The sequence below is a fragment of the Cervus canadensis genome, chromosome 13 (genome assembly GCF_019320065.1).
Source record: "Cervus canadensis isolate Bull #8, Minnesota chromosome 13, ASM1932006v1, whole genome shotgun sequence".
NCBI classification, from domain to species: domain Eukaryota; kingdom Metazoa; phylum Chordata; class Mammalia; order Artiodactyla; family Cervidae; genus Cervus; species Cervus canadensis.
Window position 1 is genome coordinate 46,343,845 of NC_057398.1, and position 21,167 is coordinate 46,365,011.

The following is a 21,167-nucleotide window of genomic DNA, read 5'->3' on the forward strand; positions in this document are numbered from 1 at the left end:
GCCTGTCTGGCCACTCGGCTTCCTCTGCGGGGAGCTGCATGTCCTGAGTGTGGATCCAGGGTTAGAAGCCTGAGAAACGTGCTCTGCCGTGAGTCTGTGGGCTAGGACTTCCCACCTTGCTGGTTCCTTGCTTTGCCAAGCCTGACGGTCTGATCCAAACCTGTTTTGGTCTTTTATTCACCTCTAGCCCCAGCAGATGGAAGGAAGCTGCCTCAGCAGTTCGGCTTGTTGTTCTTAGACTCCTAAGCAGGGCTTTCCAGCTGGGAGAGGCTCCTGTTTAGCTTTAGCTACTCTTCCAGCTTACCCTAACCCTTGCCTGAGGCCGAGAATACCAGGACTGAGGCCAGCTAGGAGCCAGTACATTGTCACTGGCCTTCTAGACTAGAGGGACTGTCCAGATATGCTTTCTGCTGCTCAGAGACAGAGGATTTGCTGGAGATCTGAAGAATGCGATTCTGTGTGAAAGTAAAATGAAGTACTCACTAAGCTTAGAGCCTTCTTAAAAGGAGAATTTTTTTAGTTATCAATTTATATAAAGCCTAATTCTTTTATCTTTAGCTTTTAAAAAATTTATTATATATTTGTTGTTGTTGTTCAGTTGCTCGGTCGTGTCCAACTCTTTGTGACCCCATGGACTTCAGCACCACCAACCTCAATCCCATTCTCCTGCAACTAGGTGGCAAAGCCACAAAGCTGAGAGGGCTCAGCTCTCTGACTACAAATCCTGTGTCCACCTGACCCTCATCTCCCCTCTCCACTTCATACACATAGTACTGCCCTTCGAGGTCATCTGTCTCCCCAGAACTCCAAGCCCCTTCTAAGTATTCTCTTCTCATATCTCTAGAGGTGAAGCAGTAGAGCATGAGAGAACTTTCTGGAGTGATGGAAATTTCTGTATATTTTTTGGGGGGGGGGAATTTCTATATTTTGATTGGTTTGATGGTTCTATAGGTATATACATTTGTCAAATCATTAATTGTATATACAGTAGTATGTATATACTTAAGTATAAATTATGCTTGAAAGTTTTGTGTTTAAGTACAGAAGTGAATACAGTTGTAGTTAGGTCACAATAGTTTTGGAGACAGGAAATCATTCTGTCAAGAGAAGAGGGCTGGGGAGAGATGATAATGCCATCTGCATCCTTAATAGTGTTATTTCCTGATCTTCTATAGCTTTGAGGGGGACACTGGCTCGGTATCCTGCTGATGGATTGGCTTTCTGTTGCTATGACAAGAAATCCATGTTGGAGTTTGCTATTTACCCAGCCTCTCAAGTGTCCAAAGCAGTTGGTAGCTCCATCCTGACCACCATTCCACCCTGAAGCACTTGGACTGTGTCTTCATGTAGATAATGAAGCTATCTATGGTATCTGTCACTGTAACCAGGACATCAAGTGCTCAACCTGCATCCACCTCAACTGGCTCATAAGCCAGATTGTTCTCCGATTGCTTCCTTGCATTTGGATAGTGCCCTCAATGTGAACCTCACAGAGTCCATGACCAATCTGGTGCCTACCCCCACATCCACTTCCCCTTGGTGACCCACTCACATGTTGTCTCAGCTGAGAAAGACCATCATGAACGGCTCTTGGTGTCAGGGGTTAGCAATGTCTGCTCCAAAGCCCCCAATCAGATGGGTCAAGTGTGACCCTCACCATGGCAAACAATGGCCTGTTCTACCATGGAGATGTGGTACCCAAGCATGTGAATGCCGCCATTGCCACTCTGAAGACCAGGTGCATCATCTGGTTTGTGGGCTGGTGTCCCATGTGTTTCAAAGCAAGTTGGGGGGAAAGGGAGGGATTAGCATGCTTTTTGTGTACCCACTGAGAGGTGAGATTCCTGTAGAACTTCAGGCACTAGGGATGGGAGAATCAGGCAAACAACAGCCTTAGAGGCTGTCTTTAACTTAATAGATCTCAACTTGTCTGGAACATCTGAAATAATTTTTGAAGTGCCAAAGAGCCTGTTAGACAAGAAGATCGATAAATTCTACTCTTAAAGGGGTCTCTAATAAGAAAAGAACTATTCTTCCAGGGTCTAATCATGTATAGTTTTAGAGATCAGTGCATTAGTCAAAGTGCATAGCAGTAGCTAAGGGCTAAACTGGATGGCCCTTTCCAGCTCAGCTCAGATTCAAGGAGACTTCTCTTTAATGTATTTGAAAAGCCCTCAGCCAGGTAGGAGGGCATACTTGTGCTCTCAAAGAGGAGGGAATCTCATGGGGCCAGGCTCTGCCTCTGGCAAGCCTGAGCAGAATCCAGCCCAGCCCTCACCAGAGAAATAAGACTCATTCTCTTGACCTGGTTTTACCTGCTTTGATTTTCAGATATTCAACTCTAGCATATATAACTCAGAAATGTGCGCCTGCTATTTTTTAGGCTCCAGTGAGCCTTGTGAGCTTTTTTTAGGCTCCAGTGAGCCTTTCCAGGGGCTGCCTGGAAATGTTACTCATGGCCTTGCTTTGAGTTCAGGGAACTAGTTATTAGCATTAATCTAGGAACTGGTCCCCAACATCTGTGAGCCCTGCTTGATTGACCCCAAGGAGGGTTTGCTGAGAGAATGGTGTCCTAGAGCCCATTAGTGTGGTGCCTGGGCCCATGGCTTTGACCCCTACCATGGCGCTGCATGCATTTAATAGAGGCTATGGGCCTATGTGACTGTCAGTCTCCTGGTGATGGGTCTCTTTCTCTGGTTTCCCATTTTCCTCTATTATTGCAATTCCGAGTGTAGAGGTCTGACAGGTCTCCTACTTGGTTTTCCCTCACTGTTACTCAATCCTTAGAGTGTGAAGAATACAAGGCCCTCAACCTACTTTATTGGGTTGTCCTAATTCCTTCAAAGCTCTAACATTGGCATATGTCTTTCTTATTGCCTCTCCTTCCTTCCATTTCAAGCAGCACAGGTCTCCCTAGTAATAATTGTTGACTTTAAAGCTGTTCCTGGCAGACTCTTAACCTCCTAGCTCCTCTAGGACTCAAAGGGCTTGGGTTAGAGGTGGAGTTAAGGAAGGGAAGGAGATTACGAAAATCTGCCTGGTGCCTCATGGATCTGGACCTGTATGTATTTGGCAAGTACGTCTAGCCTGCTCTTCTGTTCTTTTTCTTTTTTTTAACTTAAAAAAAAAATTATTTTCTTTCTTTTTTTGTTTTCTTTCTTAGCCGGTTTTTCTGGAATTATAAACTCCTCTCCCTTTTCTTTGTGTTTTTTAAAAGATCCAGAAGAATCTTTGTTAAATCTGTGCCTGGGCTCAGCTCTTTCCCTTACTCCCATCTCCAAGCCCCAGACAGAGTCATCTCAAATGCTTTTTCACTTACTTGTCTGCCTGTAGACTGGGAAGATTTTAACACAGTCTCTGCATGGTAGCCATAGAGTAGCCAGAGTTCTTATATAGTAGCTCAGGGTTCCCAGAGAAAGTGTTTCAAGAGAAACTAGCAAGAATGGCCTGACCTTTTCTGACGTGGCCTGTCACTCCCACCACATTATGTTTTATTAAGGGAGTCATAGTGGCTGCCTGGGCTCAAGGGGAAAGGCATGGACTCTACCTCTTGGTGGAAGGACTGTCAAAGAATTTGTGGACATTTTAAAACCACCACAGGTACTTACGGGCAGTGGCAGGAGGGAATTATGAATAGGTTACCAGAAGTTTTCTCTCTCTTGTAATAGTTTTTATTCTCATCTATAATATAGCATGCTTGTAAATTTTTTTATGATTATAATGTATTTTTACAAAGAGAAAAATATTTTCTTTTTAAAAAGGTACTGTTAACTATTCTTGAAAAACCAAAAGGGTTTCTACTAAGACATCCATAGCATGTCACTGTGTTGTGATTTTTCACACAGCTCTGAGGAGCTATTTCAGGGTTAGGCTGGGGTCCTAAAAACCAAGATAACCCACCTGGACAGGGCTCTAACTGGCACTTCTGGCTCCCAACCAAATGAATTAACTGCCTTATATTAAACATTAATTTCTTGATTTCCACCCCAATCTAGAAGGCCTCATTGTATTCCAAATGTTACATCCCATAACCTGACCCTAACAAATGTCCTTGGTACTGTAATGAGTAAGTTAAGACCAGACACAGGCACGTACACAAGATCCATACACGGGGATATAAAGTCTGTGGGTCTAATTTACAGGTTTTCAACAAAAACAGAAACATTGAGGAATAGAGGGAACCCTTTAATAAATGGTTAATAACAGTCAGACAGTCACTCAGTTCAGTCGCTCAGTCGTGTCTGACCCCATGAACTGCATGCAGCACACTAGGCTTCCCTGTCCATCACCAACTCCTGGAGCTTGCTCAAACTCACGTACATCCAACCATCTCATCCTCTGTCATCCCTTTCTCGTCCCACCTTCAATCTTTCCCAGCATCAGGGGCTTTTCAAATGAGTCAGTTCTTCACATCAGGTGGCCAAAGTATTGGAGTTTCAGCTTCAGCATCAGTCCTTCCAACGAATATTCAGGACTGATTTCCTTCAGGATGGACTGGTTGAATCTCCTTGCAGTCCAAGGGACTCTCAAGAGTCTTCTCCAACATCACAGTTCAAAAGCATCAATTTTTCGGTGGTTAGCTTCTTTAGTCCAACTCTCACATCCATACATGACTACTGGAAAAACCATAGCTTTGACTAGACGGACTTTTGTTGGCAAAGTAATATATCTGCTTTTTAATGTGCTGTCTAGGTTGGTCATAGCTTTTCTTCCAATGAGCAAGTGTCTTTTAATTTCATGGCTGCAGTCACCATCTGCAGTGATTCTGGAGCCCAAGAAAATAAAATCACTAGTCAGGTGAGACTGCAAAAATGGTTATTTTGCACTGTACATGGGAACAGTGCAAGGGAAGCTGGTGTTCCTTTGTTGGATGCTGCTGGAGGGCAAATGCTTAAGTAATTTTTGAGTTTTTATCCTTATATTTTACTCTGCTTACATTTAGTTTATATATGACTTCACACCTACCATACAGGGGATAGGCCAGAAATATTTTTAGGGAAACATGTCCACAGAAAGTTACAGTTGATACTGAAATTCAGGTTTCCTGGTTCCTGAGTTTTGATTTTTATTTCTTTTTGCCTCTGCCTACTCCCATTTTCAATTAGGGTACTCGTTTAAACATCAGATGAGGCCCAAAAAAAGTGACTAAAATGACAATATAACAGAAAGAGAGACTATCATATTTTTTTATGTCTTCAGATGACATTTCAGGGGACACAGCAAAGGATAGTGTTCAGATATATGTATTATTAAGCCAAGTGTTGCTAGGATGGGGAGTGGATTTGTTCTCGATTAGTGCTCCCTCCCTGTCAGCAATGCCCGCCTCTGTCAGGGACACCCTATAGACTACAGTATGGCCAAGAGTTCAAAAGTGCAAACTCCAAGGAATTTAATACATGCTAGCAGTTGGTGACGCTAGTGGTAAAGAACCTGCCTGCCAATGGAGGAGACATAAGAGACGCTGGTTCAATCCATGTTCCGGGAAGATCCCCTGGAGAAGGGCATAGCAACCCACTCCAGTGTTCCTGCCTGGAGAATCCCATGGACAGAGGAGCCTGAAGGGTTACAGTCTGTGGGTCACAAAGAGTTGGACATGACTGAAGCAACATGCATGAACAGCAGTTCTCATGGATGTGCCTGCTAACATTTGGGGAGAGGCTTACTCATCCTGACCGAAGCATTTACCTTTTTTGGACTAATGTCAATCCAATTTTTTTAAATTAAAAAAAATTACTTTTATTCTGACTGCCGACGTCAGACTAGCACATTGAGGCCGTCCTATTTTATTAGAGTTTGAGGATGCGTTAGCAGTGCATCATGAAGTGGGAAATAGCAAGTATACTGGCAGCAGCCCCAATGACGAGGAGCAGAGTGATACCAAAACTTGCTGGCATTGTATTGTAGTATTCTGGGGGCAGCTAAATGTGTATGAGCCAACCATGTGGAAGAAATTTAAGGTATTGTGTGTATGTGTGTGTGTGTGTGTGTGTGTGATGTGTGTGTGTGATTAGTGGGTCCAAGGATCCTAGGATGACATTCCAAATTCTAGAACAACATTTTCCTTTTTAATGTTCCTTTTATAAGGCAAATCCAGCATATTCACAACAGTGATGGAATGGAGCAAAGCCAGATATCTTGTATTTATTCTTTTAACAAATATTTGAGTTCTCGCTTTGTGTCAGTTGCTGTTCCAGGCACTGGGAATATAGTAATGAACAGGAAAGGTAAGTTCCCTGTTTCCAGGGCCTTACTTTTTAGTGGAGGAAAATGGTAGAGAACTAAGCCAATAAACAAGAAGATCATTTCTAAGAATATTAAGTAAAATAAGGGAGTATCATAAGGAAACTCACAGGATGAAGAATATGCTTATAATATTGATTATAGTAATGCTTTATTGGTATACATACATGCCAGAACAAAATATATAAAATTGTACACTGTAAGTATGTGCAGCATATGTATCCATTATGCCTCAGTAAAGCCATTTTAAAAAATAAAAATACAGTGGGCAATGTGGAGGCTAATTCAGATTGTTTGTTGGGGAAACCCTCCTGAGGAGGTTACATTTGCACTGAATATCATGAAGGAGCTGATATCACCAAGAACTGAGGGCTGAGCAGATTTATCTTGCTTGAAGAAGCCAAGAAGGCCAGTGTGGCTGGGGCAGAATGAGCCAGGGGGAGATTAGGAGCAGTTAGGGCCTTATGGACCACATTAAGGATAACTATGAAGCCCACATTACCAGAGGAAGCAGCCAAAGCTCCTCTTTCATGTCTCTTAAGAATCAGGGCATGGACCAGAGGCAACACAGGAGCCTCTCAGCATCCTAGTCTTTAATTTAATGATAGGGTTCCTTGATTTATTTTTATTCCAAGAAACTGCTAGGGAACAGTGGAAAGTATAAGTAGAATGAGGATGATGATATGACTGGGCCAGTTCAGTTTTTGTATTCTTGATATTCTCTTCACTGCAGCTTTTTCTGCCTTCCATGAGAAAGAAGTCAGCTCCGGCTGATGGCAGCAGTCCTGATGGTGACCTCCCCAGGAACACTGGCTGGTTGATGACATGTTCATCTTTCAGAACACGGGATTCACTAAGGTTGTGGGCAACAGGTTCCTGGTCTGTGTAGACTGTGAAATTGGACCAATTGGCTGCCATTGCCTCGATGACAAGAACAGTTTCTATGTATCCCTGGAATGGGTTTTCCATGACTAACCAAGGAGAAGAGAATCAGCTCCACACTCATTTGTAAAAGCTGCTCCTTGCAAGAACTGGCATTTAACTGGTATAACTCTTCAGCTGCTGCCTTTTCTGTGTTACTATAAATTATGAGTATCAAGATGTCCGGTTGAACACAGGGCTAATTCTGCTTCTTTAAGTGCACGCCTCTTGCTTAGTTTGCTTTGCATCACAACATTTCCCAATTTCCCTCCCACCCCCTCAGTTTGGGGACCTATTCTCCTGCCCAGGATTCTGCCTGGACTCTCTTTTACCCGGGAGCTCCCTTGTTTCTTACTCTAGAACTGCAGCAGTCAACCTTTTAGCCACAGTGACATATAAACAATGATGCTCATGTGCTAATAATTGAAACTCCACCTTTTTCTCTCTCATTCAAGAAAGCATCTGAGTGTGTTAAGAATGACTCTTTCATATGACTGACTTTATCTACAGTAATTTATTCTTTTTAAAAGTAAAGCATTAACAAACCTCAGCATTTAACCACTAATCAGAAACATATTACCTTGGACACACCCCTAACATCATGTTCAAGAGCCTCTACTCCAGGTTGACTGTAACTTTTTATCGTGAAGATGAGCATGTGAAGATTTTCTTCCCATCAAATCTTTTTTTAAAACTTAATTTTTTAAAAAAAGTTTTGGCTGTGCTGGGTCTTTGTTGCTGTAAGCAGGCTTTCTCTTATGGCGAGTGGGGGCTACTCTCTGTTGAAGTGTTTGGGCTGCTCACTGGGGTGGCTTCCCTTCTTATGGAGTGGGCTCTGGGGGGAATGGGCTTCAATAGTTGCAACTCCCGGGCAGTAGAGTACCCTCAGTAGTTGTGGTACATGGGCTTAGCTGCCACATGGCACATGGGATCTTTCTGGCCCAGGGATCAAACCTGTCTTCTGTATTGGCAGGTGGATTCTTTACCACTGAGTTACCACTGAAGCCCTCAAATCTTGATATGGTTTCTCTTTAGGTTAGCTCCTTACTGCCATATCTGATAAGTTGAGAATCAAATTTTCAACCCTATCTGGCAGCAACCCCAAGGAAAATTCAGCCCTGGTCACTTTCCCAGGATTTCTTGTAATCAGAGTAGAGGGTGTGGGATATAGAAGGGATAGGTGTTTGCCATATTATATATATGTTTGTCTTATCCAGACAAGTAACTCTTCATTTGCTCTTAGGAAAGACTCCTTTAATGGATAGTGTCATCATTTACTGAGCCTACCAACAATGGTCCTCTCTGACTTTTGGTTCAGTTGGAATCTCTGTATCAATTCAGAGGACAAACTTTCTGTCAAATGCCTCTCTTTATAGTAGTGGGGTTGCTCTAACAGTTTGATGTTAGCATCAGTTTGATGTTCAATATTATTTTCAGTTGTTCCGTCTTTTCTTTTCGGAAGTGACTCACCATCTTAGAGGGAATCTATATAACCAGGTTTCAGGTATCCTTCCATCATCCCTACGTCTAAGATTCAAGAAACCTAGAACTGAAAGGAGGACTAAACAGAGACCTTACAATCTGCGGTCTGTTCCTTGCATCTGTTTTCTGATTGCTTTCTCTTTCCTCTCCAAAGAACTTACACTAAAGACTCCCCAATTAAAATATGGGCCTTTTGCAAAAATTCCCCTGGAAAGGTGACTTCCTTCCCCAATCAGGCACAAATATCTCTAGTAGAAAATGAGAGAACTGTTGTCCTTGAATATGGTATTTGCAGGAAAACAAACAGAATTATCCAGGTCAGAAGCAGCAAGACCAAGTAGATGCCTCTAGAGGCATATGGTTTCTGATATCACAAGCCAAAACCTAGGCAAAGCATTTTTTAAAATTAGGATTTGACTTTTCCTTCCTTTTTTAAAAACACGGAGGTAAAAAAAAAAAAACACGGAGGTAAATACATATCCATTTAAATGAGTATAAATATAAAATGGGTAAAGATATGTTTTTAATCACTCACATTTCCACCATCCAGAGACTGCCAATGGCAACGTGATATATATCCTTCTCAATGTTTTTCTATATGTACTGTATATAAACATGTATGGTCTTTTAAAACAAATATGAGATCACACTCTTATAACTTGCATTTTCCATTTAACAAAATACTGACTTCCCTTGTTTGTAGATGGATGGACTTCCCTGGTGGCTCAGATGGTAAAGAATCTGCCTGCAGTGCAGGAGACCCAGGTTTGATCCCTGGGTCAGGAAGATCCCCTGGAGAAGGGAATGGCAACCCACTCCAGTATTCTTGGCTGAAGAATCCTATGGACAGAGGAGCCTGATAGGCTACAGTCCAGAGGTGGCGAAGAGTTGGACACGACTGATCAACTAACACTTTTCATGTCTGTAGATATCCATTTCTTTTCAGTATTTCATTGTATTTCTGTACTATAATTTATTTAAACAATCCACTGTTAGATTGTCTCCAGTTTCTAATAAACAATGTGATATCACATGCAATGTTAGAGCTAAATCTGTTTAAAGTGAAGTTGCTCAGTTGTGTCCAACTCTTTGGGACCCCATGGACTGCCTACCGGTTTCCTCCATCCATGAGATTTTCCAAGCAAGGATACTGGAGTGGGTTGCCATCTCACTCTTAATTATTTCCTAAGCTACATCATTAAAAGTGAGTTGCAGGGTATGCACATTTTCAAGGCTTTGCTGTATTGACACATATTCCTCAAAAACTGCTGTGCTAATTTATTCTCCCCCAGCATTTCTAGAGCATTAAATAAGACAGCATTTCTCTGAACCTTTCCTAACACTGTGCATTTATTATGACTAAAAGAATATTTTGCCACTTTGATTCAAAAAATATCATCTCACTGTTTAATTGGATTTATTTTATTTCTAATGAAAAGTTGTATACTTGTTGGTAATGATATTATCTTTTTGAAAATTACTATACATTATTATCCAAAATGTTTTTGTAGCCAAAAACACCAAGTTGTTATTCTGCTTTTTCAGTTTTATATGAGAGAAATAAAGGCATTTAAGCAGTGGAAATTAGATTCTTGCAAGTCCCTGGGAAGAATATATAATCTGGAAAAGCAGAAGAGAGCTGAAACCTGAAACTTGGGGTTTATCTTGAGATTTGTCAACTAATTAATTAGTCACTTAGTTCTGCTATAAAGTGAGACTGTCATCTCTTCATTCCCCTCACATACAATGGCCTCTCAATAAAGATGTGTGAATCAGTTAGCTGCTATTTGCTGTAGGTAGATAAGAGGTAACCCATGCTTGCTGCTGTAAGTATAAAAGCCTGCAGTTACTATTGAGGTCAGCAATTGATTTTTCCAAGGCCTGACTGTTTCTACAAAATTCTTTTTTTTAACAGGGAATCAAAGATGAACAATGGTGTACTAATGTTTTACATATTGTTACCATGTTGTGTATGAATGAGGCTACTCAGGTAACTCTAACATATAACTAATGAGGACTTCTGCTCTTATAATAATGGATAGGAAAATTGGGCTGACCTTCCCATTTAAGGCAACTAGAAAGGGTGGAAAAATATTTTAAAACTCCAAAGACATCAGAGAGCACATGAATATTTTTTTAAGAATTAATAGACCAGGATCACCGAGGAGATGGAGGCCCTAGGAGGTGGACTTAATGTTTTGGGCCACTGCACTCATCAAACTTGATGAGTTTCCTGCACTCCTCATACTTGAAGGAAGCAGTTCAGAGGCTGATGGGTATTTTGACAGCCTTCCAGAAGTAGGGGACAGAGCCTGTCTAAGGGGAGTAGACCTGGTGAATGCCCCTCACTTTGGTTTGAAGCCCTCTATACCCGAGGAATAGAGGTGAACCAGAAGTAGGAAAGAGAAAGGCTTACCGAGGGGATTGCAGCTCAACTTCCAATTATCCCAGTCACTGCAAATGGTGACTGCAGCCATGAAATTAAAAGACGCTTGCTCCTTGGGAAAAAAGCTATGACCAACCTAGACAGCACATTAAAAAGCAGAGACATTACTTTGCCTACAAAGGTCCATCTAGTCAAAGCTATGGTTTTTCCAGTAGTCATGTATGGATGTGAGAGTTGGACTATAAAGAAAGCTAACTGATGCTTTTGAACTGTGGTGTTGGAGAAGACTCTTGAGAGTCCCTTGGACTGCAAGGAGATTCAACCAGTCCATCTTAAAGGAAATCAGTCCTGAATATTCATTGGAAGGACTGATGCTGAAGCTGAAACTCCAATACTTTGGCCACCTGATACGAAGAACTGACTCATCTGAAAAGGCCCTGATGCTGAGAAAGATGGAAGGTGGGAGGAGAAGGGGACAACAGAGGATGAGATGGTTGGATGGCATCACCGACTCAACAGAGTTTGAGTAAGCTCCAGGAGTTGGTGATGGACAGGGAAGCCTGGCGTGCTGCAGTCCACGGGGTTGCAAAGTGTCGGACATGACTGAGTGACTGAACTGAACTGATCCTTGAGTGGGAGCTTCCTCAAACCCTTGGCATAAGCAATCAAAAACCCTCTCTAGATGAAAATATCATCCTAACCTTGAAATTGTTTCTACAAACAATTTTGTTACTGTAATATCTTGAATACAATGAAATATAATCAAGCATACGAAACAACGAAAAACCAGAAAAAAAGACAATGGGAACAGTCCCATAGAGGATGGTGACATTGAAGTTTTCAGACATAGACTATAAAGTAACTCCTTTTTCTGTTCAAGGAGATATACACAGTTTGGAAATTTCACCATGTGAAAAAACAAGTGAATTCTAGAATTTTTTTTAAAATTCAATAACCAAAATTTAGAATTCAATGGAAAGAATAACTAATAGATATGTAAGACTGCAACCCAAAACCTTATACAACATTACTGAGAAAAATTAAAAGAAAATAAATTTATTAAATTTATTGGGCCATAAAACTGCAGTCCACAGACAAAATACATTCAAAACAGCATCTGATTTATTGAGAGTCAGGAGTCTGCAAGCTAAGAATGGTTCTCACCTTTTAAAATGGCTATATAAGTGTCTACATAATAGCCTCAGTTTTTCCTCTAAGAGACAAAGCCTGAAATATGTGTTATCTGCTCTTTTAGGAAAAAAGTTTGCCTACTACTGGCTAATATGTAAAGATGTCAACTTTTCTCCAAATTGAGATATAAATTTAATAAAATCTCAATAAAACCCCAACTTTCTTTCTTTCTTTTTTTTTTTTGCAAAATTAAACAAACTGATTCTAAAAACTATATGAAAATGCAAAGGACTAAGAACAGCCAAAGAAATCATGGATAAAAACAAGAGGGGAGAATTCTTCTATTAGACAGATATCACAGCTTGTCACATGGATAGATGAAAGACTAACAGAACAAAATAGCTCAGAAATAGACCCAAGTATATGGATGCTTGATTCATGACAAAAGTGGGAGTAACAATTTTGGCATAAGGAGGGCTTATGCAATGCTGATAATGTTCCATTTTTTAAAAATTTGCATAGCGATTATGTAACAAATTGTTAAGCATCATACACATCTATCGTGCACTTTCCTGAATATATGTTTTTATAATAAAATGGGTTTTAGAAAAATGTTACCAATGAATGATCCTATTTAAAAAAAAGCTCATCTTCCTAAACATTAGATTCTTAGATCCTTCAAAATTAGACTACATTTCTTGTCTATTATCTACTAAACCTATATACATTTAAAAACTAAACGCTTGATTCTGCTTGCTCACCTCCAAGAAAGGTAAGTTCTGTAAGTGTAGGGACCAAGAATATTCTGTTTACTATTATATGTTTTATGCCTGGCTTAATGTCTGCTGCATTTTAATAGTTCGATAAACACTTGTTAAGGGAATTCAAACTTCATTGGATGTTATGCTATTTTAAGGAGACTAATTAAAAGTATTCATGAAAATTTTAAATATGGAGTTAGAGATTAGAGTGAATTATATTTCTGATGTAGGAATAGTGGGTTCGAAATTAGGTATTGCACTTTTTTCTAATGCTGTTTGACAAAGACATGAAAACAGACATGGTAGAAGGTCATGCAGAGTGTACATCAATGTGGCCATGATTTTGGCCAAGTCCTCTGAGGGTAAGAAAATAAAGGTGTTAACATCGGTGGTGCCAGTCTTTCAATTCAATGATCAAGGATTCCCGAATGTGTCTAAATGTCAGAATTTAGGGTTAAGTGACAGAAGTGTCCACTAAAACTCATTTCATGTCTGTTGAAATGTATTTTGCTTCATATGGAAACAAAGTTATCCATGAGTAGTTTGTAGCCTATGACATAAACTATATGAACCCCAAACACAAGATTATGACAAACAATTCTCATTTGATATCCTAGGAATATATCCTCTGTCACAATTAGTGCAGGGTCCCTAGTGACTCCAGACAATCTATTTCAGATTAGGGGCCAGAATGGAACTGTGACCTGGGGGAACTAGTGAGGATATGAAATGTGGGCTGGAGACTTAAGGCTGGAAGGAGGTGAGGGGGGAGTGATCAGTTCCCACAGGTTTATACGTTATCTTTTCCTCCCACTTTGTCCTGAACAAGCTCTGGTATGAGATGTGAAATAGGAGCTGGGTGGCTATGGGAGTTCCGTTTCAGGGAGAAGTTGCCCCAGTCAAAGGGGAGGTAAAGTTCAAGATAAAACAATAGGGCTTTCAACAGAAAGTGAGCTCACCCAACTTGGGCAACTATAATAAGGTAACCACCAATTGTAAGTAATCAGTCATTTGAAAGCAGGTACTGTCTGTACAGCCTTGGCCCTGGCTCAAGAACGAGAGCTGAGGCATGGTCCTGTTGTCTCTCTGTTTACCTTGATTCTTTGCTGCTGCAAGAACAGGATATTCTTGTTCCCACAAAGCCACTCCATCTTATTTTGTGCGCTGCCCCCTACCTCACTCCTCTTGCCCAGCAATTCCATGTCATTTAATTGCTATGTGGTGGGGAAAATAGTATATATATCGAAAGGATGCAGACTTATCAGATTCCTTAGATTGCTTCCAAGTTAGAGTTAACCATGGACCTTTCCTTCTGAGTTTTGATGTGTCTACAACAGTGCTGGAGTTGAGATGTGAAAATAAATGGGGGTGTGTATGAAAATAAATAAAGGAAACGTCATCTTAAATGGAGTCAGGAAGTCTTGAAAAGGGAGCTCTCACCCACTTGCCACTTGTTGCAGTCTGCATAACCAGCAGCAAGAAGGAAGATAAGAATATTACTTTTCTTCTGGTATAAGGGAAGGTATTTTTCACAGAGCAATTTTATCTCTTGCTTTTAAGAAAAAGGAAGACTACTCCCTGACCTACCGGCAAAGCACTACCACTTACACCCAAAGAGAAACTGCATAACATCTGACCCTGGCTCTTCTCCAGTGAACATTTGTTCAAAACAACTCAAGCATTTTCTCCTAAAACCTAATAAAAGCAGGTCCCTTCTCCTTTGTTCTCCAAATTTGTCTCTGATTCACCAAAGTTTGCCTGTCCCCAAATTGCAATTCTCTGCTATTCCCAAATAAACCCATTTTGCTGATAAAATAATTAGCTGCTTTATTTTTGTGTTTGACGATACCTACTGCTGATCAAATGCTCTTTCAACTACAACACATATTAACTATGACATCTAGTTCTGATATAAATTTGATTCGCAAGAAACTGGGAATAAAATCGCATAAAATGTAGTATCTCTCAAATCATTTGTATATAGACAATCACATTCTCTAATAGTCCCTGGAACAAATTTTACAACTTTTATTCAGTGATTCATTAAGTCAGTAAACACTGAGAACCTACTAGAAAACAGGATTATGCTGGGCACGATAAAATAAAGACAACTAAAGATACAACTGTCGTCCTCAAGGATGTAAATTATTTGGGGTACAAGTAAACAGATTATAACACTATGTGATAGCTTTGTTGTTTATTTAGGCTTTACTACAAGATTGCAAATCCCTTTGCAAATCAGAATGCTATCCTATTTCTTTGTACTCAAGTGCACGAGGTAGTGTTGGGCATAAAGCAGATGTTCAATAAGCACACGTTACTATTCATTTCTGTTCAATTTTAAAATCACTTATCGAGTGCCTGCTTCCTGGAACAGAGAGGGTACTTCTAGGTATGTAACAGCTATTGCAGTGATTAAATGCTGTCACAATGAAGATTTGGGCTAAACGATACACTAGCTTAAAAGTTTCACCTTCATCCAATCAATTCCCATTTTCCCAAGTGGTTATGCTACTTCATTCCATAAAAGCACAGTGTTGCTTTTCCTAAAATCTGATTTATATTTTCTCCTCCGGTAACTAACTGGTGAGCCTCGGCCTCTGCGCGCGATTGCACGCATGCGCACACGCCAGCGCCTGGCGAAGAGCGGCTGCCCCGCCCCGCCCCGCCCCCGCGGGCCGCGAGCACCTCCAGCCACCCCCTGGCGCGGCTGTTGGGTAGTGGCGAGCCGGCGCCATGTCCGCCTCAGGAATGGCGGTGCTGCTGTCCTGGCTGAGCTGTTGCGGCTCGGCCCTGTGGAGGTAGAGAGACGCCAGTCGCGGGAGGGGGCGTCCCTGGGGCTGGGCTGGCGGGGCCATATCCCTGCGCCTTAGCGTCCCGGGGCCTGGCGCCCCAGTGGACCGCAGCCTCGTTCCTCAGTTCTGGCGCCAACACCGGCTCCCCGCCGCCCGTTCACTGTTTTCAGGGAATGAGGGCGGGAAACGAGGGCACGCATTGGAGAAGGGAATGGCAACCAAATGGCAACCACATCAGTCTTCTTGCCTGGGAAATCTCATGGACACAGGAGCCTGATGGGTTATAGTCCATGGGGTCGCAAATAGTCGGACACGACTTGGCGACTAAACAACAAACAACAACAAATTAGGGTTTAGCTGTCTCCTCAAGTTCCCGCCGTAGTTTCGCGTTACTTTCCTGTGTTGGTTTCCTGGATGGTGGATCCCACTCTGAACCCTTTTGCCAGAGAGCACTGAGAGCACCAGAAAGTCTCCCCCAGGAATGAGAGTGGGGGCCCTTCACTAAGCTTCACTAGGTAGTTGATGGTTTATGTTAGGCAGTTTGGTTGAATGATTTGTGAGAGGGTGCTTTAAAAATGTGCACAAAGTAAGAATGTGTAATTCCCGCAGAAAGTGGGTTGATAATGAAGAAGGAAATTTTTAAAGTTCTGAGGGATCCTCCATGTAAGTTTTTTGGTCAGCATTAGGTGGCTGCTGGATTGGAAAGTGTATCAAAATATTTTACATTTTCATCACAGGTTAAAAATACAGGTGAAAGTGAAGTCGCTCAGTCTTGTCCGACTCTTTGCGACCCCATGGACTGCAGGGAGCGCCATGAGGCTCTCTGTCCATGGGATTTTCCAGGCAAGAGTACTGGAGTGGGTTGCCATTTCCTTCTCCAGGGGATCTTCCCGACCCAGGGATCGAACCCGGGCCTCCCGCATTGTAGGCAGACCCTTTTATCGTCTGAGCCACCAAAAATACAGATAGTTACCCGGAAAAATCACATTTTGTGAATCTTCTGTTTATTACCTTCTAACTCAGGTGGCGCTAGTGGTAAAGAACCTGCCTGCTAACGCAGGAGACGTAGAAGACGCGGGTTCTAACCCTGGGTTGGGAAGATAGCCCTGGAGGAGGACCTGGCGACCCACTCCAGTATTCTTGCTTGGAGAATCCCGTGGACAGAGGAGCCTGGCAGACTACAGTCCACAGGGTCGCACAGAGTCAGACATGACTGAAGTGACTTAGTGCACAGTGCAACATTAAAATATAAGGATACCAACAATAAAACTATTATAGAGGTTTCAGAGCGAAGGGATCCATAGCATCTCAGTGAACAGATGGAGAAGTCAAATAGAGTAAAAGTGGTTGGAAAGTCATTGAAGTACTGAGAACAAATTAAAACATAGCATTCTGACAACTTTAAAAATTAATATTCTTCTTTACAAAATGAAATAATAAAACCTATCTCATGGTGTTGTGAGGCATGAAAACCATGATATATTTCAAACTTTTAACACATGTATCAATAAATTATTGTAGTTGATATTATTTAGGTTCACCTGTGAGCGAAGGGAGTTTATAATATTTGCTATGTTGTACACCAGAGATCACCAAGCTTTAGTGTAAAGGATTAGATATTAAATATTTGAGGCTTTTCAAGCAATGCTATCTGTTTTAGCTACTCTGCCATAGTAGGGGACAACAGTAATAAACAGTGGTAAACAAATAGTGTGGCTGTGTACAAATAAAAGTCTATTTACAAAACACAAATGGAATTTGGCCCAAAGAACATAGTTTTTCAATTCCTGGTGTACATTCATAATTGAAGGAAATGCTCAGTTTAAATTAGGGGTTAGAGAAGACAAAAAAAGTTTGGTGTTTTTTTGTTTTTTTGTTTTTTTTTGTGGTAGTCAGACTCCCTGAATTTTAGTTCTTAATAAGGTGTGCTTTTAAAGGAGGAGCTTTCTTGAACTTAATGGATTTTTATTTTATTGCTAGCCTTTTGGAAGCGGGAGTTGAGAAATCCAGGGTAGATGTTTTTGTTTAAGAATCTTTTCCTGCCCCTAGGTCTAAGAGGTATTTATCTAAACTTTTTACCACTGTTACCAAACTTCGGTCTGCTTGCTGGAGCTCAGTAAAGTCAATTTGCTGACACTGGGTTTTTATGAAGAAAGTTAGGGTTTATTCCAAGTGCAAGGAGTATGGGTGGCTAATACTCAAAAGACCTGAGCTCCCCAATGGATTTCAGGGAAGAGTTTTAAAAGACAGTTTGAGGGGACGGGTCTCAGGATATATGATTAGCTTGGACACAGTTCTCTCATTGGTTGATGGTGAAGTAACAGGGTGGTATTTTGGGAATCTCAATAATCACACTTCTGGCTCCATCCAGTGGTCAGCATGCAGCTCACTTCTGCTTCTGGTTGGGGTTTTAGTATCTGCAAAACAACTCGGTAATGTGCATTAGACTCTTATCTATGGCTTTCAGAGAGGAACTGAAGATTCTGTGACTGCTATATGGCTGATCTGTTATTTAAATTGTTACCTGCTCTCAAGGACCAACTGCTGTTTTTTGTTACACATTCACATTCTTTCATTCTTTTTATTTTTTAAAATTTATTTATTTTAAATGAAACAAAAATGAATATTTTTAATGATAAAAGGTACAGTTCACAAAGAAGATAGACATCATCAACCATTAGACACCTTAACCAAGAAACAAAGATACGTAAAGCAAAAACCAGAAGAAATATAAGGGAAAAGAAAAAAAATATAATCATAGTAAGACATATTAGCATTTCTCTGAGAATATTTTATCAAGTGCTGAAAAAATAAGAATAGGAGCATCTTGAATGATGGCATTAATAATTGAAATGTAATAAATTTATATTTAATTTATATTAATCATATCATACACAAATATATTTAAAATTTTGTATCTCATATGTTATTAGATGTCCATAGGATATTTAGAAAAACTGCAAAAAGATAGACATTACTAAATTTAACACACTAGAATTCTTTTATGTGTGTGCATGATTCAGTTATATATATGCACATGTTATTTTTGAAATTATTTTCCATTATAGGTTATTACAAGATATTGATTATAGTTCCCTGTGCTATACAGTAAACCTTTGTTGCATATCTGCTTTTTTAAATTGGAAATCTAGCATTCTGTTCATACTCAGTTAAACAAGTGGAATCAATATGTCAAAAATTTTTTAGTTAGGCAAAAATTCATGAGTTTTCTAAAATGTTAATATATATTATATATATGTATACAAAAGCTTTTATACTACACTCGATAAAGGCTTGAGAAAAAACATCCATTAAAAAAAGAATAGATGGTGAAATTGGAAAACATAAGCTAAATGAAATGGGAGCACTGAATATGGAATAATAAAAGTGAAACAAACTAGATAAAAGATCTTCATATAGTCCTATTGTTTTTAAACATGGCTGCTCAATAGAAACATATCTGGAGCACTGGCCAAAAAAAGAAAAAAAAAAGCAACACCTGGGCATTCACAGTTTTCAAAAAATTCTAAGATAATTCTGATATGCATACGGACTTTAAAAAGTGATTACAGGTTTTTCTATTAAATGATGGTTTTGGTGATATAGAATTCTATAATTTTTCTGTTGACCAATCATGATACAATGTTGTTAAGTGAGTAATAGTTACATAATCACAATAGTAAAATATGATTATCAGTTTTCACAATCAATAGCCAGACAAAAAATAAAAGATAATTACAATTGCAAGCCATAACGGGAACATGATTAATCTGACAATATAAAATAATTACACACAATTTGGAGGGGTCAAGCAGAATAATATGGTAAGTGAAAGTGCATACCTGCACATTTTCACCTGCCCAGCCAGACTATGTCTTTTGGTTGGTGTATTTAATCCATTTACATTTAAGGTAATTATCGATATGTGTGATCCTGTTACTGTTTTCTTTATTGTTTTGGGTTTTATTTTCAGTAGGTCTTTTCCTTCTCTTGTGTTTCCTGTCTAGAGAAGTTCCTTTAGCATTTGTTGTAAAGCTGGTTTGGTGATGCTAAATTCTTTTAACTTTTGTTTTTCTAGAAACCTTTTGATTTCTCCATCAAATCTGGAGAGTCTTGTTGGGTAGAGTATTCTTGGTTGTAGTTTCTTACTTTTCATCACTTTAAATATATCATGCCATTCCCCTCTGGCTTGTAGTTTCTGTTGAGAAATCAGCTGATAGCCTGATGCGTGTTCCCTTGTATGTTATTTGTTATTTTTTCTTTGTTGCTTTTAAAATTTATCTCTGTCTTTAATCTTTGTCAGTTTGATTACAGTGTTACTCTCTGTGCTTCCTGGATTTGGTCAATTATTTCCTTTCCCATATTAGGGAAGTTTTTAGCTATTACCTCTTCAAATATTTTCTCAGGTCCTTTCTCTCTCTTCTCCTTCTGGGACCACTATAATGTGAATGCTCCTGCGTTTAATGTTGTTTCAGAGGTCTCTCAGGCTGTCTTCTTTTCATTCTTTTTTCTATATTCTGTTCTGTGGCAGTGATTGCCACCATTCTGTCCTCCAGGTCATTTATCTGTGCTTCTGCCTCAGTTATTCTGCTATGGATTCCTTCTAGAGTATTATTCATCTCTCTTTGTTCTTTAGTTCTTGTAGGTCTTTGGTAACACTTCTTGCATCTTCTCAATCTTTGCCTCCATTCTTTTCCTGAGATTCTGAATCATATTCACTATCATTATTCTGATCTATTTTTCTGGAAGGTTACCTATCTCCATCTTAGTTCTTTTTTCTTGGTTTTATCTTGTCACTTCATCTGGGAGGTAACTTTCTGCTGTTTCATGCTGATTAACTTTCTGTAATGTGGTTTTGTTTTAGCTCCTGTGGAATTGTGGTTCTTCTTGCCTCTTCTGTCTGCCCTCTGATGGATGAGGCTAAGAGGCTTGTATAAGCTTCCTGGTGGGAGGGACTGATGGTGGGAAAAACTGGGTCTTGCTCTTTTGGGCAGGGCCTTGCTCAGTTCAGTTCAGTCGCTCAGTCATGTCCGACTCTTTGCGACCCCATGAATTGCAGCACACCAGGCCTCCCTGTCCATCACAAACTCTAGAGTTTACTCAAACTCATGTCCATCGAGTCGGTGATGCCATCCAGCCGTCTCATCCTCTGTCATTCCCTTCTCCTCCTGCCCCCAATCCCTCCCAGCATCAGAGTCTTTTCCAGTGATTCAACTCTTCGCATGAGGTGGCCAAAGTACTGGAGTTTCAGCTTCAGCATCAGTCCTTCCAATGAACACCCAGGACTGATTTCCTTTAGGATGGACTGGTTGGATCTCCTTGCAGTCCAAGGGACTCTCAAGAGTCTTCTCCAACACCACAGTTCAAAAGCATCAATTCTTCGGTGCTCAGCTTTCTTTATAGTCTAACTCTCACATCCATACGTGACCACTGGAAAAACCACAGCCTTAA

At 40.4% G+C, this 21,167-nt stretch overlaps 1 protein-coding gene across 1 annotated transcript in view; it reads left to right on the forward strand.

Annotated features, from left to right (window-relative positions):
* Positions 1 to 15,626: 15,626 nt before the first annotated feature.
* Positions 15,627 to 21,167, forward strand: part of CATSPERE (catsper channel auxiliary subunit epsilon) — a 144,756-nt gene continuing 139,215 nt past the window's right edge. The window contains exon 1 of the mRNA XM_043486222.1: positions 15,627 to 15,722. Within this exon, the coding sequence (XP_043342157.1) occupies positions 15,658 to 15,722 (65 nt within the window). The 5' untranslated portion in view covers positions 15,627 to 15,657. The remainder of the gene's footprint in view (positions 15,723 to 21,167) is intronic.